At 36.7% G+C, this 13,408-nt stretch overlaps 1 protein-coding gene across 1 annotated transcript; it reads right to left on the bottom strand.

Annotated features, from left to right (window-relative positions):
* Positions 1 to 11,475: 11,475 nt before the first annotated feature.
* Positions 11,476 to 13,002, bottom strand: LOC141680292 (uncharacterized). The gene is made up of 5 exons (XM_074486558.1): positions 12,858 to 13,002; positions 12,430 to 12,704; positions 12,220 to 12,327; positions 11,925 to 12,136; positions 11,476 to 11,632 (listed from the first exon to the last, which is right to left on the bottom strand). The coding sequence occupies exons 1-5, from the start codon at positions 13,000 to 13,002 to the stop codon at positions 11,476 to 11,478; spliced, it is 897 nt and encodes a 298-aa protein (XP_074342659.1).
* Positions 13,003 to 13,408: the final 406 nt, after the last annotated feature.

Genomic DNA, 13,408 nt, shown 5'->3' with positions numbered 1-13,408 from the left:
ATGAGGTGATTCTCGTTCTAAGACCCAAGTCCTATACGTACTAGCGGGGAGTTAGTAGTATTTGCACCGTGAAGAAGAGGAAAGACCGAAGACCGGATCATTAAGATCCAAGACCGGGTGGGGAACTTCATCACTGAATGGTAAGAAGAGAGGACTGCCTAGAAAGCATGTATTCCCATTCTTCCCATGATTACATTATTAGTTTAACCAACCTTTACCACCACAAAGTTCAACATCTGTGTTGCTTGTCTTGGTTCCTGACCCATAGTCAAAGGCAACTTAATTATCCCTTCCACGGGGCACTCGACTCCAGCGAAACTATATATCGGCATATCAGTTGGGGTTAATTGAGAATCATTATAACCCATCCTTATGAAGGTATCATAGAGTAAGATGTCTACCGATGCTCCATTATCTACAATGACTCTTTTCACCGAAATGTTCCCTATTATGGGTGTTATGACTAGCGGATCATCATGAGGAAACTTGACTCCTTCCAAGTCAAAATCATCAAACATCATTGCTACTCCGGTCCTGGCTCTTTTCGGAGCTTCCCCCACTATGTGCATGACTTCTCTGGTATAAGCTTCCCTTGAGTTCTTAGACAATCCAGCAGCAGTTGGTCCTCCAAAGATCATGTTTATTACTGGCCCTCGGGGCTGAGGTCCTCCAAAGATTGTGTTTATCACCGGCCCCCTGGGTTGGGTATTTCGCCCCTGATCATCCTGATCCTTTCTACGGTCACTAAAGTTCCTTCGTCCACTATTATTCCTATCTCCTCCATCTCTAGTATACTTGCTCAGCCTTCCTTTCTGAATAAGGAATTCAATTTCATCCTTCAGTTGTCGGCACTCATCAGTGTCATGACCATCATCCTTGTGAAATCTACAATATTTGCTCTTATCTAGCTTAGTAGGATCAGCCTTCAAGGGCTTAGGCCAACGGACATCCCTATCTCTTTTGATTTCCATTAAGATCTGACTTCTAGGAGTATTCAGTTTAGCATATTCGGTGAATTGGTTCTTTTGTCCATGTCCTCCCTTCTTCGGGGTTGAATCAGTGTTTTGCTCATTTCTAGGATACCTGTCCTTGACATTATATTCTAGATTAGTCTTTCGCTTCTTGCCGCCAGCGGGCTCGTTATTCACCATCATCTTCCTCGTGCTTTCCTCTACTATGATATACTTCCCAGCCCTATCTTAGAGCTGTAACATGCTTTCAGGGGGGCGCTTGGCTAATGACATCTTGAAGAATTCATCCCTAGTTCCCTGCTGTAGTGGTATCATAGCTACCTTGTCGTTGAGGTCTGGGACCTTCAAAGCTTCTTTGGTGAAATGGTTCAGATAGTCTCTCAAGGACTCCTTTGCTCTCTGCACAATACTCATGAGAAATGCTAAACTCTTCTCATGCGCTCTTCCACTGATGAATTGATTAATGAAAGCTTGACTTAAGTCTCTAAAGGACCCAATTGAATTCGAAGGCAAAGGACTGTACCACCTTTGAGCCATTCCCGACAGGGTTTGAAGAAAGGCCTGACACTTAATAACATCGTTCAAGGGATACAACAACAGTGCATTAGAGAATGTGCTGACATGATTAGCGGGATCTCCAGTACCATCATATGCTTTGATGGTAGGCATCTTAAACTTTCTTGAGATGTGGGCATTCAATATTTCTTCAGTGAATGGTGGAGTTGGATCATCAGGATCTCCTAGGGGCATAAGATCACTTGGGTCAGCCTTTGGGACAACAGCCCTTCTTGGTATTGGACCATCCCGGTCTATGATTGGAGGAAGATCTTTCCGCCTTGGAAGAAGTGGGGGTCTTGGGGTCAGGTGCGCCTCTAGGTCATACTTCATCCTTTGGATCTCAGCTTCGTAAGCCCTGATCATCTTCTGTACTTATTAGGGATTCATCCCTCGGGTGCTTCTGGGGTGTTGGTTAGCATTAGGCATTGGTTCTTTTCCAGCACGCCTCCTTCTCGGAGCCACATCGTCATCCGAAGATTCAGAGTCTCTTTGAGTATAAGGTCCAAAGAATTCTTGGTCCTCCGGAATAGGAGCCAAACCGCGTATGTAGTGGGGTGTCTGCCCTTGTGCTTCACTCCGATTGGAGTGTCCACTTCCTCCAACGTCGGGGTATAGGGGCATCCCGTAAGGGGGTTTAGTGGTCACAATAGTTGAATACTCATACCTAACTGGTTGAAGGTTCACAGGTTCATGTAGCTACTGAAATTGGGAATTCATCCTTTGAGGAGCCGGGGGATTCATCTCTTATGGTTGATGCTCAGTTGCTCCCATCAGGGTTCCTCCTTGGGTGGAGGCATAGGTTGAGTATAGGGGTATTTCCACCATCGACGAAATTGTTTGGGTCATTCCGGCTGCTGTTCCTTCAGGGACGTTGTTTTTGGTCCGTGTGTTCACCATGGTTGATGTTATGCTTTCCCACAGACGGTGCCAAATATTATGGGTAAAAATTTAGGGTGTATTTATTGCTAGGGTTCATGAGCTTCGAGGCTCGATTTGACTGCTCTTGTGTTTCGTGACTCAATCTGCCTTAACAAGATGCCTACGTACCTTGTTGTATGCCAAGGATCAAGTCAAAAACATAGTTCTGATTTGTGGGGTGAGACCCCTTATATAGGCATGGGAGGCCTTTGAATTGGGTTAGGGTTAGGAGACTTGGTGGACAAGTCTCAGATTTAGAGTGGACTTTGGAGTCCTATAATGCAGGAAATTAATTCCTTATCCCTTGAGATTTCTTGGAGGCCAATCTTCAATGAGTTGTATCCTTATTTGGACTTTACTGATCAGCTGCCTTTTACCCATATTAATTAATTAAGAAATTAATTAATATTCAGGGTTTTAAGCCCCTTTAAAGTAGGCTTTTATTGTTAGCCAAATCCGGGTATAATTAATGTGATATTAAGTACGCAATCAGGATTTATTTTACTCCCAATCAAGTTTCCTCCAAATTGATGATTTGAGCAGTTCTCCTAGTTCCTCTAGCTTGGTTGGCTCTTGTTGGTTGTCTAGCCTGACTTCTCTCCATATCCCTCCTTAGCCTTAGGATTTTTTCCTAATGAGCACGTATCCTTTTTTCGAAAGTCTAGGATGCCACTCCTTGAACTTCTTGAAATTTGGGTTGCTTGCCGCCAACGGGCTCGAGGCGCCTGTCTCCAACGGGCTCTCTATCCCTCATTCTCCTCCTGTGATGGCATATTCATCAGTTGACTCCCCAGTTTTCTCAGTTGTATAGGGTACATATATATCTCTTTCATTGTTGGTTGGTTGTAGGCCTCTAAGATAATTAGGATCATCTCAGGGATGTGATCGAGGTGGTAGGGGTGGCCTACTCCCTCCAGCCTCTGAGTATATTGGCATCCCATAAGTGGGATTTATGGTCATGTGATGCACTATGGTTGACATCTCAAAACCTGTAGATTGTGCCCCTAAAGAAGCATTCAAATTCGAATATTGAGGGTTCGCCCCTAAAGGTGGGGGTAGCTGAGATTCAGAACTGGGAATCAAAGGATTTACTGTCCCTTGGGAGTAAATTGAGTGAGGAGTAATCTCAATGGCGGATGAGATTGTATGGGTAATTCGTGCTGGTGTTCCTTCATGAACGTTATTTCTGCTCTGTGTGATTACCATGGTTGTTGTTGCTTTCCCACATACGGCGCTAAATGTCATGGGTAAAAAATTAGGGTGTATTTAATGCTAGGGTTCATGGGCTCAAAGACTTTATTTGACACCTCTCGTGTTTCGTGAGTCAATCTTCCTTCATAAGATGCCTACGTACCTTGCTCCATGACAAGGATCAAGTCAAGAAACGTAGTTCTGAATCGTGGGGTGCGGCTTCTTATATAGGCATGGGATACCTTGAGTTAGATTAGGGTTAGGAGACTTGGTGGGCAAGTCTCACAGTTAGAATGGACTTTGGAGTCCTATAATACATGAAATTGATTCCTTATCCCATGAGGTTCCTTAGATGCCAATCTTCAATGAACTATATCCTTAATTGTACTCTACTTCCCAGCTGATTTTACCCATATGTAATAATTACAAAAATAATTAATATTCAGGGTTTTGGGCCTCTTTATATGGGCTTCATTTGCAGATCAAACCAGATATAATTAATGCGATATTAATTACGCAATCAGGGCTTATTTTATTCCCTGTCACTTATTTTCTAAACCTAATTTATGATACACACTTTATAAATTATATTGATTTTTATTGTTTTTTGCATGAAATTTTATTTTTCAAATTTTAAGATAATCAAATTTTATAATTTTCTATAAATCCTTACATCTTACTACCAAGTTTTAAAAAGATTCAAAAATAAAGTGAAAAAGGAAAACTAATTAAATATAAACTCATGTTTGCGATTCAAAAATAACATTTTTGATATAAAATGAAATTATTAATTTATATATTTAATGGGACCTATTTGTTTTAATAAAAAATTATTATTTGATAAATTTAGTGAATTATTAATATATATTAAAGGATCCAAATCGGGATTGTAGATAATTATTATTTAATTGAACTTATTATATAATCGAGTATTAATTTATCAAGGTTTAACTGTACCTTTCTCCACAAAACTATCACTTAATTATTTTAATTATTATTATTTTTTGCATGAAATTTTTATTTTTCAAATTTTAAAATCATCAAATTTTATATTTTCTATAAATTCTTACATCTCACTACCAAGTTTGAAAAATGAATAAAAGTAAGTGGAAAATGAAAAATAATTTAATTTCCACTAATGCTCTCAATATTTTTCGAGGAGGTAAGTAAGTGAACAAATAAGAAAATTTTGTTTAGTTTCTCCGTAAAACTCACACTTTACAAATATATAAAAGTGAAAGCAATTAGTTTGTTTAATTTAAAAATATTTAACATTATAATTTACTTTTAGCGGCTAGAGGGGAACAACTTTTTGACTTAGAATGATTTACTTCTGGCGCCTAGAAGGGAGAACAGTCTTTAAAGGGGAGAATAATCTTAACTTAGGAGTATTTCCTCTTCTTGGGCATAGAGTGAAAGTCATTTATCACTTAGATTATTTTCTCCTACTGGCGCCTAGAGGGGAAAAATTCATGACTTAGAGTGTTTTCTGTTAGTGTTTGTTTCCTAAAAACAACACTATTATATTTTGTTGAGGACATTTGGATTGCTAATATTTATATTCTATTGATTATTTCTTTATAATTTATTATGTCTTAATTACTCCGATATAAATATTAGATTAATAAATGTCCTTAGAATATGATATGCATTCTATATCTCTAAGTACGTGACTTAAAAATGAGATTATGATAAAGGTATCGATATTCCTAAATATCCCTATTCGAGTATTATTATTAAGGGACAATAATACTGCATTAAAACTAGTGTGTTTGTTGACTGATGATCACATCTCATTGATCATAGGTATAGTGATACTAAAGTAAAAAATATAGGCATATATAAATATACATGGTGCTGAATAGACCTAATGTGAGTTTCTACATGTATGTTGTGTCATAAAAAAATTATCACAGTGATAATAATGTAATGGTTCTTAGAATTGAAATCATTATATTTATATACGATGATTAATATACTTTAATTATATTAAAAGTTTCCTTTAACCGAATAATGATAAAAGTGGAATTCAGGTATATTATGGATCGTATGAGGAATATGAATGATCTAGAAAGGATTTAACCCTCCTATTTTTGGAGTGATATATTTGCCTCTTGTGTGAGCTAGACTATGAAATGAGTGGTCGCGCTCAAATGTTGATTTGAATTATTTATTATTAATTAAGTTGGACTTAATTAATAAAATAAATGAAATTCGAATTTACAAATATTAAAATCAAAATTAAGTTGTTTGATGATTAAGTAAGACTTAATTAGATAAGAACTAAGAATTTCAAATTTTTTAATAACTCTAATTTAGATTAGAGTTAGAATTCGTTTTTATCTCTCTTATATATAATCTCTTTAGGGCTGATTTAGTAATCTACATTTTTATAAGATAAAAACACAAAAACCCCAACAGGAAAGAGAGAGGGGGGGAGAATGAGTTCGATTTTAGGTGCTAGTACACGCCTCCTCCGTACCGGCTTTCATATAGGTACCTTTACAACATAGATTACGTAGGAGGGATACGTGTTAGGTCCAAAAGGTACATATAGAAGGGGGTGAATGTATGTTCTTCATTATTCAATAATTAATGCAGCAAAATTTAAAACTTTAAAATGAAATAAACAAACACACAGATTTCTGGGTAAATATTCTTTTATTCAAGGTATAAATACCCGGAGGGTTTGCTTAAAACTCCAAATACAAAAGATTCGAAGCAACAAGTATAAAAAAAATCAATACAATAGGCTCTCAATCTAGGGTTCTTTTTATCACTCTAAAAATCTAGAGCTCTTATCAAATGATAATTAATACAATCACAGAAGCTACAAATGATGAGTATATCAAAATGTGTAAGGCTTTAATGGTGTTAACTAAGTTGGCAGCACTTCTCTCCTTAAATTCAATAAATAAAATCAAAATATCTCTGAGAATTAAATTCTGCAGAGCTTCGCTTATAATATTGCGGAGAATATATTTTTCCAATCTGGTTCTGATTGATTATATATGATGGTAGGTAGGAGAGAGAGAGAGAGAGAGAGAGAGAGAGAGAGTGGACATGTGGCATCATAAGAACCAATCAAATTAATCTTGACAGCTTGCAATTATACCATTTGAGTCCCTATACAATTTAAATTGTGACTTGCGCCTAGAAGAATGAATAAGACCTTGGATATCATAGATTTTGGTCATCACTTGAGGTCACAAGGGAGTTTGGACTTCCCACTTGCAACTAGAACATGTAAACTAGTCATTTGGACTTAGTTTCTACCAAAAATACACCCACTTGCGCTTCATAGGTAGAATAGAACTTCACTCGCCCATTGCACTCAATAGAGTGATTTTACCTTAAAAACATATCCTAGTTGCGCCATTCGGGAACTTGTAGTCTCCACTTGCACTAAGGATGCACACTAGAGAGTAATTTCCTTGGTTTACATTCTAAGTTATGCATACAAGTGGATACAACCTCCCACTTGCGCCACTAGCATACTAGAAGATATTTTTACTTAGTTTTTCACACAGGTTGCGCCAACAAAGCTTCTAGAATCACCATTGGAGCCACTTAGCTTCTAGGAAACATCTTTCCTTAAGAAATAAGTTTATTTATGCCTATAATAGCAATAAGACCTCCCACTGGTGCCTAGAGTAACACTTATGTACTTCTGAGATAGTTTCCGCTCTAGTTTCTTCTCAGTTGCTCCTACTAGGTCAAGACCAACTCTGGTACTTAGATTTTAAGTTGTACTTCAAGATTAGGGCTCATGCTAAAGAATAAAGTGGTCATGGTGACTCCTACTACAAGGTAGTAATCACTTGGACTTAGTTTCTATAGAGTGTTGTAACCCTTAAATTGTCCCATGTTCAAGTCTTCTATCCAAATCTTCGTATAAACCATATAACTTGCATATTCAGATACGAATCCTCGCTTAACAGTCCTTCGAATGATAGTACCTAGTTTCCTTTCATGAATCACTAACACCTAGTGCAATAGTCTGGTTCACAGGTGACTAGTTCCGCTCTTAGGCCTTCGTACTAAAATCTTTACAAACCATTGTCAAGTGTTCTACATGATACAATCAACTTCACATAGAATCCTTTAGGTCTTCATACTAATCCTAATAACTGATTCAAATTACTTCGACCTCATTCCTCCATTTCCTGAACAAATTAATGAACTTCATACGGTTCTCTGTTGATGTCTTCTTCACCGCAGCTACCAAGATCATCATGTATATACCCAATAAACATTATGTACCGATTCTAGTGGAACATAGATTATTTTTAAATCCTTTGTTCTATGTTGAGTTATCCAAACCAATATTGTTGAGTTATATATAAAGCTTCAATCTTGCTCAACAATCTCCCTCTATTTGACTATTACACCTGACGGTCAAATAATAATGGAGAAGCCACAGTTTGGAGAATAACTCAACTAACCATAAACATAGATCTTCAATCAGCTTTCAATATTCATCTCCGGACTTGGAAATAATACTATCTTATACCTTCTGCGTCTTCTATAAACTTTCAGCTTCAACAGAGAACTGGTTCTTCTCTCCCTTATATAAAGTTACAGATAGATACGTCTTCCAAATTCTGTCTCCAATCTTTAGATCTTCCCATATAGCACATAGAAAACATTTTGGAACTCGGAAACCAATAATCTATCCCCCTAAGCCTCCCTCTTAGTACAATAAAGTTGGAAACTCTTTTCCTTAGTATAAGAAATAATATTCTTCTGTAAAATCTCTATAATCTCTCCCCCTTGATCGAGTAATCCTTCAAAATGTATCAAAGTAAAACCTTAGGATCATACAACAAAGTGAAGAGATTATAGTTGGTAACCATTTCATCATAGTGCAAGTGTGTGATTTCTGTTTAGTGATCTCACCATGTGTTTCACTCCACTATATACTCAAGTTTTTATCACTCGGTCTCATAGTGTGTCACTCACTTGGAGCTCCAAACATCCAAGTGTACCTGCAAGAAAATATTTTTCATAAAAAAGTTGCCTTCCACCTTCAAGGATGGAAACTCACAGTCAAGAGATTCAGAACTGTTCCTTCTGAGAGAGGAAATTGGGATTCTTTTAAGTGGCATAATTCCTGATATCCCTCAACTTCCACGAAGAAGTATACATTATAAACTTGTCGGATAATATTTGAGTCCTCATATATAAGTTACAATTTTGACTAAAGTCAAAATCATTTCCAGATTTGAATTCTGGGAAGATAATCAACGATCAATAATATGCCATTAGGGATTAGAGATTACTTCTGAAGTCCGTGAAGACTTATCAGTGATAATGATCCAGGAACATGAGCCTTTATTCAAAATCAGAGATAATGAACAGAGATATGGTCCAAGATCCAACCATTGTTATTGACTTTGATATGGTTTAACAACAATTGCTTCGTCAATACCTCCTTGTGTGTGAATCTCATGTGTGTACAAGAAATATTCAGACCAAGGGGTAGCGACTCTTATTCAGATTCCTTGGCTGACAGGTGAATTTCAAAAGATGGCATTCTGTTGGGTGAATTCACCTAGTGATTGTTTATGTGCCTTTTTAGTTCTATATTTTTTTTGAGAGAATATAGATGGGCTTACAGTTGTCTCGAGGGTTAATTACTCCATTACTTAGTGAGAGACAGAGTTGTAGGGTTGACCTTTACTTCCTTATGTGGTTCTTCTTGGCACTATCTCCCTCATTCTCAACACAACTCCAAACCAAATGGTAAATTTTTTCTGACCGCCAAGTTGATATCTCAAGAAAAATCAGGTGTATCGGAGAAAAATATGGTGAATATATCAGAGTAAAGTAAGGATGTTGTTTGAGATGTTTTTAGTTCTATTGACTTGGATCAGAGCCTATAGCGTTTGATAGACTCATAGTCAGTTCCTAAAATCACTAAGGATTGATGATCATAAACTTCTGAAGTACAATATTAGTGATATAATGATCAATATCAGAGCATTTTAGGATCTTATCATCTTAGGATCAAGGAAGTTTACCTTTTAGTTACCACCACAATAATTCATGAAGGATGTCTCAGATGATCATGCTTTCTAATTCTTTTGACAATACTATCCAAATTAAACTCATTAGCTTAAAATAGTTTAGGTTAGCCCAATATAGACATTATCATACAGAGGGGGTAAGAACTATTATAAGATAATAAGATTTGCATAAAGTAATCAGAGGTTAACACTATAAGATCAAGTACCCATGTCAGAGTTAAGAAGTGTAGGATAATCAGAGTTAAATTATTCAGGGTCAACATTTAGAGTCATAAGATCAATTATTTATGTCAAGAGTGTATTTAAGAATACTGTACCACAGTTGATTAGTCACAACAAGAATGAACCAATTAAATTATACTCCTGACATAAACATATTACAATTATCACTAGTTATGCTGCATATTTATTCTAGCACATGATAAACAGAAAATTAGAGTGACCCAGGAATATACTATCAGAGTGACTCAGGGTCTAGTACCCAATCATCACACAGAATCTTAAATTAGAGTACAATATGAATGAAATGTGTGTGTGTGCGCTATAATAAATGTCAATATCATAAGTGTTTGCATCAGAGATAAGAATATAGCATGTAAACATTCAAACAACTTATATATTGCTTCAAAAACTTTAACTTACTTACCACCTAGTCAAATATCATGTAAAGCATGGTAATCGGTTAGCTTCAAACAAGTTTACGAGCATGAATAAATACAATGATAGTAATATGTAAACTTATATTCCCCTCAAAGCATCATCATAGGGGTTGTAATGTTTCCCCAAATCAAATTACATTTGTTGATTTCCAATTAATTGGACAAATCCAACTTGTCAAGTTCACTAACCAACTTGTTGAAGGTAACTTCATCAAGTGACTTAGTTAAAATGTCTGCAATTTGATCCGTTGTGGAAACATAATGAAGTTCCATAATACCATTCACTATATGCTCTTTTATGAAATGATACCTTATATCGATATGTTGGTCCTCGAGTGCTGAACATGATTGTTTGAAATGGCTATGGAACTTGTGTTATCACAGTAGATAAGAATATTCTTTAATTCAAGTCCATAGTCTCGGAGTTGGTTTCTCATATAGAGAATTTGAGAACAGCAGCTTCCAGCAGCAATGTATTCAGCTTCAATAGTAGATGTAGAAACTGAATGCTGCTTCGTACTAAACTAATAAACCAATCTTCTTCCAAAAAACTGACAGCTTCCTGAAGTGCTCTTCCGATCAATCTTACAACCAGCGTAATCAGAATCTATGTAGCCGATGAGATCAAAGCCCGTATCTTCAAGATACCAGATACCTAGATTATGTGTACCCTTCAGATATCTAAAGATTCTTTTGACGGCTATCAGATGTGATTCCTTCAGATCAGCTTGGAACCGTGCACAGAAGCATGTTTCAAACATAATATCTGGATAACTTGCAGTCATGTAGAGAAGGGATCCAATCATGCCTTGGTAATTAGTGATATCCACTTTCTTATAAGACTTGTCTTCATCAAGTTTTGTGGCAGTTGCCATTGGAGTCTTTGCAGGTGTTGAATCTTCCAACTTATATTTCTTTAGAAGATCTCTGTTGTACTTCATTTGAGAAATGAAGATACCATCTGGCTTTTGATTCACTTGAAGACCAAGGAAGAAATTTAACTCACCCATCATACTCATCTCATACATACTCTGCATAAGCTTAGCAAACCTTGCACAAAGTGCATCATTCGTAGATCCAAATATAATGTCGTCAACATAAACTTGCACAAGTAGGATATCATTTTTATGCTTTTTATGAAACAGAGTCTTATCTTTTTTTTTGAAACATTAAGAACTTGCAATACTTAAACAAAATAAAAATAAGCGCCTCCGAAATAAACTTACGGGGAATACTATTCCACTCCTGCTCATATGATATAGAATGTGTTGCGCGTGCTAACACGTGAGCTACACCATTCACAGATCTATAAACAAATTTTAATAGTTCATTCAAAAAGTGCTTACTTATCTTAACACAATCTTGAACGATTGTATGAAAATATAATCACCCTTGCCCACCATTATAAGCGTCCACTAGCTGCTTATCATCTGTCTCGAAAATATATTTCTTAAATCCAAGTTATTTTACCCAGGAAAATGCCTCCTTTAGGCTTATGGTCGCAGCCTCCCTTAGCTGGTATAGTGCTCCAATTCACTTGCTTCTAGCTCCAATAAATCTTCCTTGGTCGTCCCGAATAACCCCCCACTTCAATGCACCTGATGTCTTCAAAAGTTGCTACGTCGATATTTAATTTTACCCAACCTTGATTTGGCTTTCTCCACTCTCTCGAAGTAGCATCCAGAACTGGTTTATACTTGCTAACATCTATTTGTGCTTTCTTCCAATCATAAAGCAAGTGTAACATTGCAGCTTTCACACCAAAAACTGACATATTCATTTTATCCCAAACCCACCTATTTCTTATATTCTGGATATTCCAGTAAAATAATATAATCACGACTACTTGCTCTTTTGTTCCTTTAAAAACATTCGCTTCAACACATCAATTACTCTTTCATTTGGAAATGCCTGAATATTATCCTGGTAGCCAGATGCTTCCCACAGGGACCTTGAAAATTGACATTCAAACAGTACATGAACCTCACTTTCATCTTTTACCTGACACCAAGAACATTTATCATCAATATGCACATGCTTCCGTAATAAATCTATAATTGTTGGGAGGAAGCCCTTACACGCTCTCCAGACAAAATTAATAACTTTACCTGGTAACTCAAGTGCCCACAAGTGCTTCCAAAAATTGTCTTGAGGCCTCATAAACTCACCATGTAATTTACGATAACAGCTCTTAACAGTAAAATGTCCATTTTCTTCCCGCATCCAGAACCACGAGTCATCCAAATTCCTTACAGGAAGAGGAATCCTCTTTATCAGCTCAACATCTCTCATATTACAAATATCATTTAATATATCATCATCCAATATATTTTTCCCATCCATCATCAGGATGCTAACTGTCGTATCTTCTAACTCTTCTGACATATTTGTCATCAAAAAACCATTTGTCTTACACGGTAGCCACACCACTTTCAATACCTTCTCCCCATTACCAATTCATTTTCGGCACCCCTGCCTGACTACGTCTTGAGCAACTATAATACTTCTCCATATATAACTTGGGTTTGTACCAATTGCTGCAACCAAAAAATCACCATATGGGAAGTATCTAGCCTTCATCATTGCTGTTACTAATGAATTTTCATTATTCAACAGCCTCCAGCCCTGCTTAGCCAACATTGTTAAGTTAAATTTTCCAAGCTCTCTAAACCCCATCCCCCAACTTTCCTTAGGTACACACATCTTTTCCCATGACAACCACCAAATTCCCTTACTACCACCCCGATCCCCACCAAAAGCCGTTTATTTTACCTTGAATACCATTACTTATCTTTGTAGACAATAAAAACAAATTCATCCAAAAATTCGGGATAGATTGGGCTGCTGTCTTTAACAGCGTAACTTTACCTGCCTTCGATATGCACTTATTATTCCAGCCCTGGATGTTTTGTCCAATTCGATCACTTAGAAACTGAAACACTGCATGTTTCTTCCTCCCCACGTTCATTGGCACCCCAAATACCGTCTCGGGTTACTTACTTCATCTACTCCCAGAACTTCACATATCGACTCCTATTACCTGTGTTCGTATTTGGATTAAATAACACATTAGACTTACTAA

Source organism: Apium graveolens, chromosome 8, assembly GCF_009905375.1.
Source record: "Apium graveolens cultivar Ventura chromosome 8, ASM990537v1, whole genome shotgun sequence".
NCBI classification, from domain to species: Eukaryota; Viridiplantae; Streptophyta; class Magnoliopsida; order Apiales; family Apiaceae; genus Apium; species Apium graveolens.
This window is presented reverse-complemented; position numbering and strand designations above follow the sequence as displayed.

Excerpts from the sequence above, each read along its gene's own strand:
- LOC141680292 (XM_074486558.1), bottom strand. The coding sequence starts at position 13,002 with ATGGGGTTTAGAGAGCTTGGAAAATTTAACTTAACAATGTTGGCTAAG. Across the intron at positions 12,705-12,857 it reads TTTTTTGGTTGCAGCAATTG|AAGAGTTAGAAGATACGACA; the intron begins GTACAAACCCAA and ends CAAATATGTCAG. Across the intron at positions 12,328-12,429 it reads CACTTGAGTTACCAGGTAAA|GTAAAAGATGAAAGTGAGGT; the intron begins GTTATTAATTTT and ends TCTTGGTGTCAG.